This window comes from Carlito syrichta, unplaced genomic scaffold (assembly GCF_000164805.1).
Source record: "Carlito syrichta isolate Samal-C Ts95f unplaced genomic scaffold, Tarsius_syrichta-2.0.1 Scaffold304440, whole genome shotgun sequence".
In the NCBI taxonomy this organism is placed as follows: Eukaryota; Metazoa; Chordata; class Mammalia; order Primates; family Tarsiidae; genus Carlito; species Carlito syrichta.
In genome coordinates this window covers 164,766-178,009 of record NW_007248536.1, presented here as the reverse complement: position 1 = coordinate 178,009, position 13,244 = coordinate 164,766, and the positions used below count along the sequence as shown (strand labels likewise).

The 13,244-nt window shown below is 42.9% G+C and overlaps 1 protein-coding gene across 4 annotated transcripts in view; it reads right to left on the bottom strand.

Moving 5' to 3' along the window:
- Positions 1 to 13,244, bottom strand: part of LOC103262302 (nucleotide exchange factor SIL1) — a 175,050-nt gene that overhangs the window by 27,754 nt on the left and 134,052 nt on the right. For all 4 annotated transcript variants that reach the window (XM_008059914.2, XM_021713301.1, XM_021713302.1 and 1 more), the window contains one exon: positions 1,974 to 2,094. In XM_008059914.2, the coding sequence (XP_008058105.2) occupies positions 1,974 to 2,094 (121 nt within the window). The remainder of the gene's footprint in view (positions 1 to 1,973; positions 2,095 to 13,244) is intronic.

The following is a 13,244-nucleotide window of genomic DNA, read 5'->3' as shown; positions in this document are numbered from 1 at the left end:
AGCCTGTAGTTCCGCGCCTTTGGGAGGCTGAGGTGAGTGGATTGCCTGAGCCCGCGGGTTCAAGACCCGCCTGGGCAGCGAGACCTCATCTCTACAATCAGTCAAAAAATCAGCCAGGTGTGGGTAGTGCATGCCTGTAATTCCGGCTACTTGGAAGGCTGAGGCAGAAGGATCACTGGAGCCCAGCAGGTCAAGGCTGTGGTGGCCGGGAGCGGCCACTGCACTCCAGTCTGGGTGACAGAGTGAGACTCCAACTCAAAAAAAAAAAAAAAAAAGTAAAAACCAATTTAGCTTGCAGGCCATACCAAAATGGGCAGCAGTCCCAAAATGGCCCACAGGCCAAAATAAACTGATAGAAACTTCTTGGCTGGTATTAATACTGAGTTTTCAAGTCACACAATTCCAGCAACCTCTACAACTCTGTGCCTCAACTGCCTTTCCCCACATTTGGAAATTATCAAACAAAGAAAACTTGTTAATCCAAGGCCACAAAAAGAAAAATAGAGAGTGTGAATTCTCTAAAATCAAATATCTAAACTGGTTACTAAAAAATAAGACAACCCCATATGACCCTGCAATCCCCCTACTGGGAATATACCCTGAAGAACACAAATCACTCTATAAAAAAGATACCTGCACACGTATGTTTATCGCAGCATTGTTCACAATAGCAAAAACCTGGAAACAACCATGCTGCCCATCAAAAGAGGACTGGATTAAAAAAATGTGGTACATATACACAATGGAATACTACGCAGCCATAAAAAAGAACAAAATCATGAATTTCGTTGCAACCTGAATGGAACTAGAGTCAATAATACTGAGTGACCTCTCACAGAAACAAAGATCCAAATATCACATGTTCTCACTCATATAATGGACCTTGAACATCCAATGCAATACTATAAGAAAATGACTGACGGTACTGGGAAACTATGGGGGGGAGGGGGATGGGATTAACAGTAGCAAATATCTGTCGGGGGATGGGAAAACACCTCTTATCAACAAGGTGCCTGAATGAAACGTAATTGTATACCTAACCCTTAACTGTACCCCACAAAACCATAATAAAAAATACTGATTAATGAAAAAAAATAAAAATAAAAATAAAAACCCCTGATCAAGCAGAAAAAATAAAAAAATAAAAATAAAAAATAAGACAACCTCTGGCCAGGCGTGGTGGCTCACAGCTGTAATCTCATGTGGGAAGCCGAGGTGGGAGAATTGCTTGAGCAATTAGAGCAGTTAGAGACCACCCTGGGCAACACAGTAAAACTTTATCTCTATAAAAAATAAAAAATATTAGCAGAGTATGGTGGCACGTGCACGCAGTCCCAGTTACCTGGGAGACTTGAGGTGGGAAGCTCTCTTGAGCTCAGGAGTTGGAGACTGCAGTGAGCAGTGATTGTGCCACTGCACTCTAGCCTGGGCTACAGAGTGAGATCCTGACTCCAAAAATAATAAAAATAAGGCAACCTCTCACCATCAGAGAACCGCAGTAGCTTGTCCTTTTATACTATAAGAAAGCCTGTTTTAATACTGACTAACAAGAGGAAAAATTAGTCTGAATTAAAGACTTTAAAATGCAATTTTATTGTTCACCAAGGAAGTATTACTGCAAAGCAGAAGCCTAACAGGACTGTTTTAATGAATAGATGACTCATCTGTAATCAGCGCATTAATTGTTGGGATTCAAATGGGTGCTCTTAAAGTACTGGGAAAAACAGTTTCATGTTTAAAGCAGGTTAAGCATTCCCCCTACAGCCTTTTTTAAAGTATCAATTTGCTTTGCAAACTGTTTCTTTCCAAAGACTGTAGAAGTAAACTTCCATAAAATCCTGACAGATTTATCACAAATTCTATGCTATTAAATTTCAAATTTTTAAAAAAGCCATAAGAATTTGTGTAAAACTTCAGTATTACAAAATCAATGTCATCACTTAGCCACCCAGTCCCTAAGGCTGACACTGTACCTTTTGCCTTTTTTCAGCCCTTTCAAATTATTCTGGAACTTGTCTTCATAATGGAGTTTCGCCTCTCTTGCCCCAGTCTGAAGATTGAGCCGCACGTGAGATCCTGCAGGGACAGCCTGACCTAAAAGGCAAGAAGAGAAATAGTTCATGAGATATAGAATCCTTGGAGGGACGCTAGGATGGAATGGCTAACTAACAAGCCAACAGGACTTACCAGTTCATATAGACCAGAATCTGCTGGGTTCGGTTACCCCCTGAGTCCAGCCATCTCTCTCTCCCTTAAACACACACACACACACACACACACACACACACACACACACACACACACACACACGCCCTCACATACACTCCTTTTGTTAATCTATAAGGAAATCTGTAAGGGAACGAGGCAAGGGGGGCAAGAGGCTACAAACTTGAATCTGGAGACCAATGTCCCCCAGTTAGAACTTGTGTATTGAATCTAGTCTATGTCTTAAATTGAGCTAATGAGGTTTTTTGTTCTGGGAAGTAGGTGAATGGTAGACACCACTTCACTCCTCAGAGCATGGCTACCTTACTTCCTCCTCCATGAGGTCCTGCCTGCCCCTCCTCAACAGTCCTACAGATCCCAGACAGCCTGCCATTCCAGCAGCTTCCACCTCACCACCTCTATGAGGGTGATCAGGCACCTTCCATGAGGCTCTCTCCTCTCTGAATACAGGGAATGTATCTCCTCCTTTTCCATTTCCCCAGCCCTTAGCCCAGAGCTTGGCACATAAGATTTGTGGCACTTAACATTATGAGAAGGAAGAAGGAAGAGACTGGAAGGCAAGGGAACAGAGTAAGCCAAGGGAGTGGAGCCAAGAGAAACTGGAAACCTACACCACCTACCTCAGAGGAGCTGATCCATAGCTGGGAAAACAAGTGTTACAAATGGATGGGTATTCATACACATTGCACGAAACTACTTAAGGATGGTTAAAAAGCAACTGTGCAGGATCTCATACTACAAATAAAACGTGACACTCGTTCATTCAAGAAACTGCAGCGGGGATAAAGAATTTCATGGAAAGGGCTTTTCAGAAGCAAAGATAGTGCTTCTGATACCTGGACATTGACTCTGCTTTCTCCTGCCAGAGGATGGCATTGCCTTGCTGGTGCTAAGTTTGATTTAAGAACCAAAAATAGTGACTTTCTGAAAAAAATTCTAGGAAAACACATAGCACAAGTTCTCTCAGAATGATCAGGTAAACCATGAATATAAAAGGGTAATGATATAGGCAAGAACACAACAGCTTTCTTAGTTCTAGCAAGACAATACACTACCAGCCACTCTATCTCCAACCAGGGCATGAGAGATACAACACACCAAGACATGCTGCTTCTGTTTCTATGTCCTGTTTCAGTGGGAGTTTCTATATTTTTGCTTTAAAAGATGGGAACCTACAGTAGATAGATGTACAAGCATAATGATCTTCCTCTAACCACAAAATGCATCAAGGATTTTTTTTAAAAGGTTCAAAACCTTTTTCTGGAGAGGCTTTCTGGTAAGGTTAGGTTGGGGGTCAAATGAGGCAAAAAGTGAGACCCAGCCTAGGAAAAAAGGGAATACCAAGTGGAGGGACCCCACATGCAAAGGTGCCAACACAGAAGCTGATAGCCCACGGGATCACAGAGAGACCGAATAGGCAAAACTGGAAGGGCTGGAGCTGCTGGCTTTGTGTACCACCAGGAAGCCTGGGTTGACCTTCCTAGGAGAGGAAACAAAATGAATGGTCGAGAATGATGGTTCTGGGAGGATGGAAGGCCAAATGCTGGAATACTGGCAAGAATAACAAAGAGCCAGGCTTGGTGGCTCAGCCTGTAATCCTGCACTTTGGGAGGCCGAGGTGGGTGAATTGCCTGAGACCTCATCTCTACAATAAACCAAAAAAATTAGCCGGGTGTGGTAGCACGTACCTGTAGTTCCAGCTACTTGGAAGGCTGAGGCGGAAAGATCACCAGAGCCCAGCAGGTCAAGGCTGCGGTGGCCGGAAGCGTGCCACTGCACTCTAGTCTGGGCGACAGAGTGAGACTCCAACTCAAAAATAATAATAATAATAACAAAGCACTACAACTTCTTTCCTATTCCTATGGTCACCGGGCAAGAGGTGACTTCTTTACCACTAATCTCAGTTCTGAATGTGTCAAGTTTGCCTCATCTAGAGAGATCTCAAACTGACAAAACAGCATAGGCTCCTTCTGGCTGACTGCTAAACAGACCAGTCTTGATATTAAAACCGGCCAATTTCTCCTGCTCCATGTCTCTTGGACACAGACCCTTCTTTCCATGTCGCCACCACAACTTTCATCCTAACATCACCATCTCTTGTCTAGATGCTACCACAGCCCTCTAAGTGGCCTCTCCTATCTACTCTTACTCCCAATTCTACTGATCCTTATAGTGAACGTTTTTTTTCCAAAATACAAATCTATGTAATTCTCCAGCTTCAAACCTTTTCATGGCTTCCTCACCCTGGTCAGTAAAGCCCTGTAGTGTCTGCCCCTGCCCGTCTCTTCAGCCTTGTGCACCCCCTCCTTCCCTGCACTCTAGATACATTAACCTCTTCCCATTTCACGAAAGAACCATGATCCTACTAGGGAGCCATTTCTCCTGCTGTTCCTTCACCCAGAATGCTCCTCCCAACCCCAACCTTCATCTCTTCATCCTTCCAATCCCAGCTAAGGGTAACTTCTGAAAGGCATTCCCTGTTTCTTCAAACTAGATCTGTCTGCCCCCTTTCATAGAACCATGAACTCTTTCTTTATAGCACTTACCACAACCAGTAGTTATATTTTAGTTTTCTAATTTAGCTGGTTAATGTAAATGCTCACCATTTTATTCCAAGGGCCTATTACATGGCCTAACATATAGTGAACTCACGGTAATTATCTGCTGAGTGAAAAAAAATTTTTTTTTAGTGAAAATTTTTAAAAGAAAGAGGAGATCCTAGTTGATCTAGAGGTATGTGGAAAGGTCAACAAGGATTTTCACTAGGGCAGATTGATTCATAATAATAATTAGTCAAGTTAATAGTTATTTTTGGCCAGGCTTGGTGGCTCGGCCTGGAATTCCAGCACTTTAGGAGGCCAAGGCAAGGATTGCTTGAGCCTGCGGGTTCAAGACCAGCTGGGGCAACTTGGTGAAATCTTGTCTCTACAATAAAATAAAATAAAATTAGCTGGGTATGGTAGTGCACATCTGTAGTTTCAGCTACTTGGAAGGCTGAAGTGAAAGGATCGCAGGAGTCTAGCAGGTTGACTCTGGGGTGGCCATGAGCGTGTCACTACACTCCAGTCTAGGCAATGGAGTGAGACTCTGACTCAGAAAAAAAAAGTTATTTTTAGTAATAATGATACTAATACTAGTAACAATAATAATAGTGCCTTAATTTTCAGACTGCACAATTCCAGTAACCTCTGCAACCCTATTCCACAACCACCTTCCTCCTCATTCAGGAAATATCAAGCAAAAAAAACTTGTTAATTCAAGGCAACAAACAGAAAAATCAAGAGCATGAGTTCACTAAAATCAAATAGTCTAAACTGCTTATTAAAAAATAAGGCAACCTCTGGCAGTTCATGGTGGCTCATGCCTAATCCCAGCACTTTGGGAGGCTGAGGCGGGAGGATTGCTTACAGCCAGGAGTTTGAGACCAGCCTGGGCAACAACATAGTGAGACCTGATGTATGTATGTATTTTGAGTTGGAGTCTCAGTCTGTTACCCAGACTGGAGAACAGTGGCACACTCCCAGCCACCGCAGCATCAACCTGCTGGGCCCAGGCAATCCTTCCGACTCAGTCTTCCAAGTAGCTGGAACTATAGGCACACACTGCCATGTCCGACTGATTTTTTATTTATTGTAGAGATGAGGTCTCACCAAGTTGCCTAGACTGGTCTCGAATTCATGGGCTCAGGCAATCCTCTCACCTTGGCCTCCCAAAGTGCTGGGATTATAGGCATGAGCCACCGCGCCTGGCCTCTCATCTCTGTATTTTAAAAAAAGGTTTTTTTTCAGACTTTTGCTCAAAGTTAGAATGAAAAAAGGAAAAATCACATGAGTTTATAAGATTCAGATATTAACAGGTTATACTGTTATACTGTGCCAAGTTAGCCAACTAAGAGACTAGGATCTTTTGTGTATCAATTTATTTTATTTGGAGAAAATTCCAAAATTACTCCTTTCACATAAGCCACCACAGGGGGCAAGAGCAACCACAATAGCATTAATTCAAAATACCCATTACGCTCATCTAAAATATATGAAACCAGTCATGGTGGCAGCAGTGGCAGAAGCAACAGAAAATACAGTATTTCAAATGTTTCTAGCCCACTGGGGGAAAATTAGACAGAGTGTGATCTGGCCTGCATCCTTGTAGGGCCCTGCAAAGATACAAGACATACCAGAAAATGGGGAAAAGCAAATGAGAGCAAACATAAGTCACAAGATACATATAGGTAAAGAGTTAGGTTTGGAGGTAGAGGGCAAGGGGACAGATGGAAAATAATATCAGGATCTAGAAAGGAAAACAGGCCTACAACAATGGCTGTTTTTCTACCACTGGCTCCTTGGGAGCAGGTCCCAAGACCATGTATCTCAGACTGAGGAAACCTGGCCACATTAAGTAAGGCTATCTCATGCTTGAGTTTTGACTCCCATTGGGACTGTCACTGACTTCAATCACAGGGCCAGGACCCAGGGAACAACAGTTTTTTTCCAAAGGAGTAAAATCTATGGTAGACTGTACCATTGTTACCAATTTTCTCTCTCCCCTCCTGTCAAGCCCTTTATCACATGACTTTTCCTGCACCTTGATATTAGACTTAGTTGTGACTTGCTTTGTCCAGTGGGATGCTAGCAAATATGCCACAAATAGATATCTGAAGTGTGCTTGGTATTCTGCCATCATCAATGAGAAGAACATGCCACTACTAGCCTTCTGTCCAAGAAGAACGAGAGATCCATGGAGCAGAACCAAATCAGAGATTCATGTGCACATGGTTTATTGAGGGATACTCTCCAGGTGACAAGGAAAGGAAGCGGTAGGAGCTTTGCACCCCAGCCATCCACTCCCCTACTCCCCACGCCTGCCAACAGTCAGAGGCAACAGGCTGCCAAAGGGGTGGAGGCAGCAGTTATGGGCAAGGCAGCTTTAGCTCCCCAGGAGGATACAGAAGCAGGTGGCCTGAGTGAGGCTTGAGGCCCTACAGTAGCTGGGAAAGACACAGCCCCTACAGAAAAAGCGAATCCTGGGAATCTGGGAAGGGCACCAAAAGCATCTGCTATCTATAATGGCTTACAGGTTTAGAGTGTTTCTTAGTCCATTCAGACTGCTATAACAAATACCTTAAATTAGTTACTTTATAAACAATACAAATTTATTGTTCACAGTTCTGGAGACTGGGAAGTCCACAGTCAAAGCACCAGCAGATTCAGTATCTGGCAATGGTCCGTTCCTCACAGATGGTGCCTTCTTTAAGTGTCCTTACATGGTGGACAGGGCAGGAGTTTGTTCAAGTCTCTTTTATAAGGGCACTAATCCCATTCATGAGGGTGGGACACTCATGACTTAATCACCTCTTAAGGGCTCCACCTTCTAATACTGTCACATTGGGTTTTAGGGTGCAACCCAAATGTCCATCAACTGATAAACGAATAAATAAAGTGTGGTATACCTGTACAATAGAATACTATTCAGCCATTAAAAGGAACAAGAAATACTGACACATCCCACAACATTAATGAATCTTGAAAATATTATGCTAAGTGAAAGACAGACAAAAAAGTCATATATGATATGATTCATTTTACAGAAGATGTCCAGAATGGGCAAATCCATAGAAACAGTAGATTAGTGGTTGTCAGGGGCTGAGGGAGGGAAGGAGTAGAGATTGACCACTAATGTATATGGGGTATCTTTTGGAGTTGATAAAAATGTTCTGGAGTTAGGTGGGGGTAGTTGTACAACACTGAGGATATACTAAAAAAAAAAAAAAAAAGCAGAATTATACAAAAAAATTCATGAAAGAAATGCTTTCATATTATACAGATCCCTTTCTCTTTAAACCTTTGCACATCATTAGGAGAAACCGTCTGCAACAATTACCACTGTGATGACTGTCTAAGATGATTTTCCACTTCCCTCCGTCCTTACACTTTTATTAATCAGGATTCACTATAAGGAAAAACTACCACTCCTCAATCTAATTATTTATTTATATTAGTATAAATTCATGGATACTTAATTCTATAGTTCCAACACTATTATCACTCATTTTGTTGCTCAAATTATTTCAAGTTTAGCAAGTAAGAACTCCTTCAGGTTGGCGCTTATGTTCCTTTGACAAATCCCTTCCTCCCTTCTCATTTTCTTTTTATTTTTTTTTATTTTTTGAGTTGGAGTCTCACTCTGTCGCCCAGACTGGAGTGCAGTGGCCACTCCCGGCCACCGCAGCCTCGACCTGCTGGGCTCTGGCGATCTTTCCGCTTTAGCCTTCGAGTAGCCGGAATTATAAGCATGTGCTACCATGACCGGCTGATTTTTTGATTTATTGTAGAGATGAGGTCTCGCTGCCCAGGTGGGTCTCGAACCCACGGTCTCAGGCAATCCACTCACCTCAGCCTCCCAAAGGCGTGGGATAACAGGCTGAGCCACCGAGCCCGGCTCTTCATTTTCTTTTTAAAAGTATTTGGTGGCTCAGCCTGTAATCCCAGCACTTTGGGAGGCCGAGGTGAGTGGATTGCCTGAGCCCACGGGTCCGAGACCCACCTGGGCAACTTGGCAAGACCTCATCTCTAAAATACGTCAAAAATTAGTCGGGCGTGGTAGCGTGCACCTGTAGTTCTGGCTACTTGGAAGGCTGAGGAGGAAGGATCACTGGAGCCCAGCAGGTTGAGGCTGCGGTGGCCGGGAACGTGCCACTGTACTCCAGTCTGGGCAACAGAGTGAGACTCCAACTCTAAAAAATAAATAAATAAATAGTATTTTCTTACTGTCTGGTTCCATAAGATGCTCCAGGTTCATCTTGTGTTTTCCTTTCCTTGGAGAACAATGTTTAGAAGCAGGAATGTGTCCATTGTTACTATGGTGTTGGTGCTTCTAGGCCCTTTCAACAGACAGAGCTAGAAACTCATGTACATGTGTCATCTATATTTCTATATCTATTTATTTGTGTGTATGTGTGTGTGTGTATATATATATTTTTTTATTTATTTATTTATTTTTGAGTTGGAGTCTCACTCTGTCGCCCAGACTGGAGTGGCCGCTCCCAGTTACCGCAGCCTCGACATGCTGGGCTCCGGCAATCCTTCCGCCTCAGCCTTCCGAGTAGCTGGAACTACAGGCACGCGCTACCACGCCCGGCTAGTTTTTGATTTATTGTAGAGTCGAGGTCTCGCCAAGTTGCCCAGGCAGGTCTCAAACCTGCAGGCTTAGGCAATCCACTCACCTCGGCCTCCCAAAGTGCTGGGATTACAGGCTGAGTCACCGAGCCCGGCCTGTATATATTTTTTAAAACTAAAAGTTTGTCAGATTCCAATGTAATACCAAGGTTCATTAGTCTTCTCACTTTACTTATTTATAACTTTTTTCTCTTAACAGTGAGAAACCTGGCTCTTATATACAATATATTTACTTTTCCTTCAGTTCTAGTACACAGAGTACTTTCAAAATTGCTAACCCATGGTTTCTGTGATAAACGCTTTTCCCAAACTAGATTACAGCAGTTACATCCAGGTCTTTTGTCTTTAGCTTTACAGTACTAGTCAAGATGTTGTCTCACAAAGTCACTTAGGTTAGTTCTTTTCTTTCCCACCTCCTCCATTATGGTTTGTTATTGGTTAAATGCTTGGTTAATTTTGTTAATAACTGTACTCTATTTTGTGGTTCCCACTGCTCCACACCCTAGTTGGCTTAACTGTTCATTTGGGAGCATATGAAGAGTATGTGAACTATGGCTATAGTACTAAGAATCAGAGCTATACAAAAAGAATAAGGTTCTATTCTATTATATACTTCTATTGTATTGTATAGTTATAATTGTTTTACATCACTAATCTTTGAAGTGTTTTGTTTATTGTGGCAATTCATTCCAATGGGTCTGAGACAAGGAATTAAAAGTATCCAATATAAATAACAGTTCCTTTTCTTGAAATTATATATTCTACCATTTTAGTGTTAAAATGTCCTTTCATAAAATAAGATGATGGTGGACATTAGAATGTTGTTTCTATGTTAAGTCCCTTAAGTCAGCAAAATAGAAAGTTGACCTTGGTCCCCTAAATTTTCTTTTAAAAATTTTCTGGGTCCATGAAACACCATTGTCTAGAACTCTCTGTTCTACCAACCTTCCTTAGGGCATTTGAGAATTATTCCCATTGTATATTTTAACTGAGTGAATTGAATGTTATATAAATATTTCAATAAAGTTGGTTAAAAAAGGTGTTCCTTCATGTATAGCAGTACCATCTCTTTTGAATCCCTAAGCAGAAACTAGTCTGTCAGATATAGTTCAATGTGACATTATTTCTAGGGGCCAGGATAGAGAGCTAAACTCAGTGTACAGGTACAGCCCCAGGAATGAGGAAAAGGAAATGGGCCTATGAAGCCTGAGGCCATGAAGCACTGGACAAGAGGAACCCCAGAAGAAGGGCAGAAAGGCAGGAGCCAACTTGAATGAAACAGAAAGGCAGGAGCCAACCTGAATGCCCACAGGGGCAGGTAAATAAGAGACAAGTGAGAAGGGTCATCTATAAGAAAATTGGAATGGTGAGGGGAAAATGCTTTGTCTAAAAGTGTTCAAATTTGAATACATAAAAGCCACAAAAATACATGGTCAGTCTGTAACTGCTGGAAAAAAATAGTTTTGCCTATTAACAAATTTTGCCTGACTCAGTCTTTGTCCCAACTTTTCCCAGTGTCCAGAGGTTAGAAACTTGTCCTACCTGGACTCAGAGTGACAGGCCTTGCTTAGGTAATACCCACATAAGGCTGCTATGTAGCCTGGCTGCCCTGTTCTATAAAGACAGGGCCAACAGGCCAGGCTAGGTGGCTCAGCCTGTAATCCCACGCTTTGGGAGGCTGAGGTAAGTGAATTGCCTGAGCCCGCGGGTTCGAGACCCATCTGGGCAACTTGATGAGACCTCATCTCTACAATAAATCAAAAAATCAGCCAGACATAGTGGCGCATGCCTGTAGTTCCAGCTACTTGGAAGGCTGAGGTGGAAGGATCGCTGGAGCCCAGCAGGTCGAGACTGTGGTGGCCAGGAGTATGCCACTGCCCTTCAGCATGGGTGACAGAGTGAGACTCCAACTCAAAAAATAAAAATAAAATGAAATTAAAAAGACAGGGTCAAAAGAAAGGAATGCAATGCTCTTGTGTCTGCCTTGGCACCAGATGCATCAGTATTTATGTGACTTCAGGAGGGGTGAGAGATGGGGTCTCCTCTGTAGGCTCCTGCCTGGAAATTTCCCACTCCAGGGACTTCCAGTCATACCTGGACACAATGGCAGAAAAGTGAAAGCTGCGGTATCTGGCCATGCCACCACAAGCCCTGGAACTCTGCTCCTCACTCAGCTGTCTTTGATGGCTGGCTGAATTTAGACAAATTCCTTTATCTTCCTGAATCTTCATGCCCTTATGTGTCAACTGAAAAGAATTTATCATGTCTACTTTCCCTAATGTGCTAGATTGTTGTGAAGAACAAATGAGAAAAGAATTGTCAGTGCTCAGAAGTAATAAAAAGTACGTCAGGAAAAGCAGCCCCAAACAAGCCCAAAAAAGTAAATGTCAACCCGGATAAAGCAAAGACGTTTTATTTGTCAAGTCCCATAGGTATGTGTTAAGAGTGAAAACTCCCCGTCATCCTGAGTTTCTGAAGGACAGGAGCCAACTACTTGTGCCCACAGTTTAGGATCAGCTCCAGTCACACAGGAGGCCTCCAGAAAGGACAGCCAGAATGCCAGCTCCCGCTTCCCCAGCCCAGAAGGAATAGGAAGAATATGGAACAGAAAGCAATGCCACTCACCTCACTGGGCCTCCAAGCTTCTAATAGGGCTGGTCAGAGCAGAGACTTTACAGGCCTGGTTGCCATGGCTACGACAGCCCTCTCTCCTCCTGCTTCTTTATTCAAAACCCCCAAACAAGTCCTGGCAAGATCCCTGCCTTACACAAATGAGCATCTATCCTGTCTCCAAGGCAGGACTTGAACAGAACCAGTAACAAAAAAATGTATACAACCCTCTCTAGGATGCTGAACCATGAACCAATTCTTGATGTTATTATTTTTAAGGGAACCACAAATGGAGACCTTTTTAAACAGCAAAACATATAATGAGCCATTCTGGGCTCTAGTTAGATTTATATATTTTTAGAAAAGGACTAAACAATGACAAATTGAGAAAAATAGAAATATTCTCCAAACTGATATTTTACTTTGAATCAGACTCTGGAATCTAGGCAGGGCCTTAGAAGTATTCTCTGGCATGTCTTCCAAGCAAGGGAAGAAATCCTAACCTGCATTAAGCCCCTTAGAACAAAAGACTCCATTGTTTCCTTCAGGAAACTGCTACCCTGATAGCTTCCACCATCCCTGCTTCCCCAAATTACCCTCAAAAATCTCATCCTCTGCACCCTAACCAATGTCTCCTCTCCAGTCCTCAAGGAGGACAGACAAGAGCTGGCCAACAACGTCTTATATACAGAATTCACAAGAGCAGTGTTCTCCAAGGACAAAGACTGTGGATGTTACTTAGATGATTTCTTGTGTTACAACAGGAAAGATGCAGTCATCAGGACAAGGGCTTGAAACATCGTCAGGACAAGGGCTCAAAGTAACCATATCTAGGACATGGTGAGCCTCTTTCCACAAGTGGCTGGTCAATGTGTATTTACTAAGAACTGGGCAAGAAGGGCCTGCTGTCTTCCAGGCATTCCTTCTACCACAGCTTGCCATGTTCCCACTGAGTGCCACTGCCATGGTAGGCATTGGGAAGGATACCACCATGAACAATACCAGTCCCTGCCACTAAGAATTATGAAGTAAATGAGGAGGGGGCAACGACACTTATAATTCCAAGTTCAGAGGACAGATTTCAGCAACCAATGGGTAACGTCATATGAAGCATTTGGGTTTAGCATATAAAACAGGCATACAAGAAGCAGGGAAGTCAGCTGTCAGGCTGTTAATAATCCTAATCAGACATAACAAAGTCTGAACCAGGGGACTAGGTAGGGGATGGGAAGACTG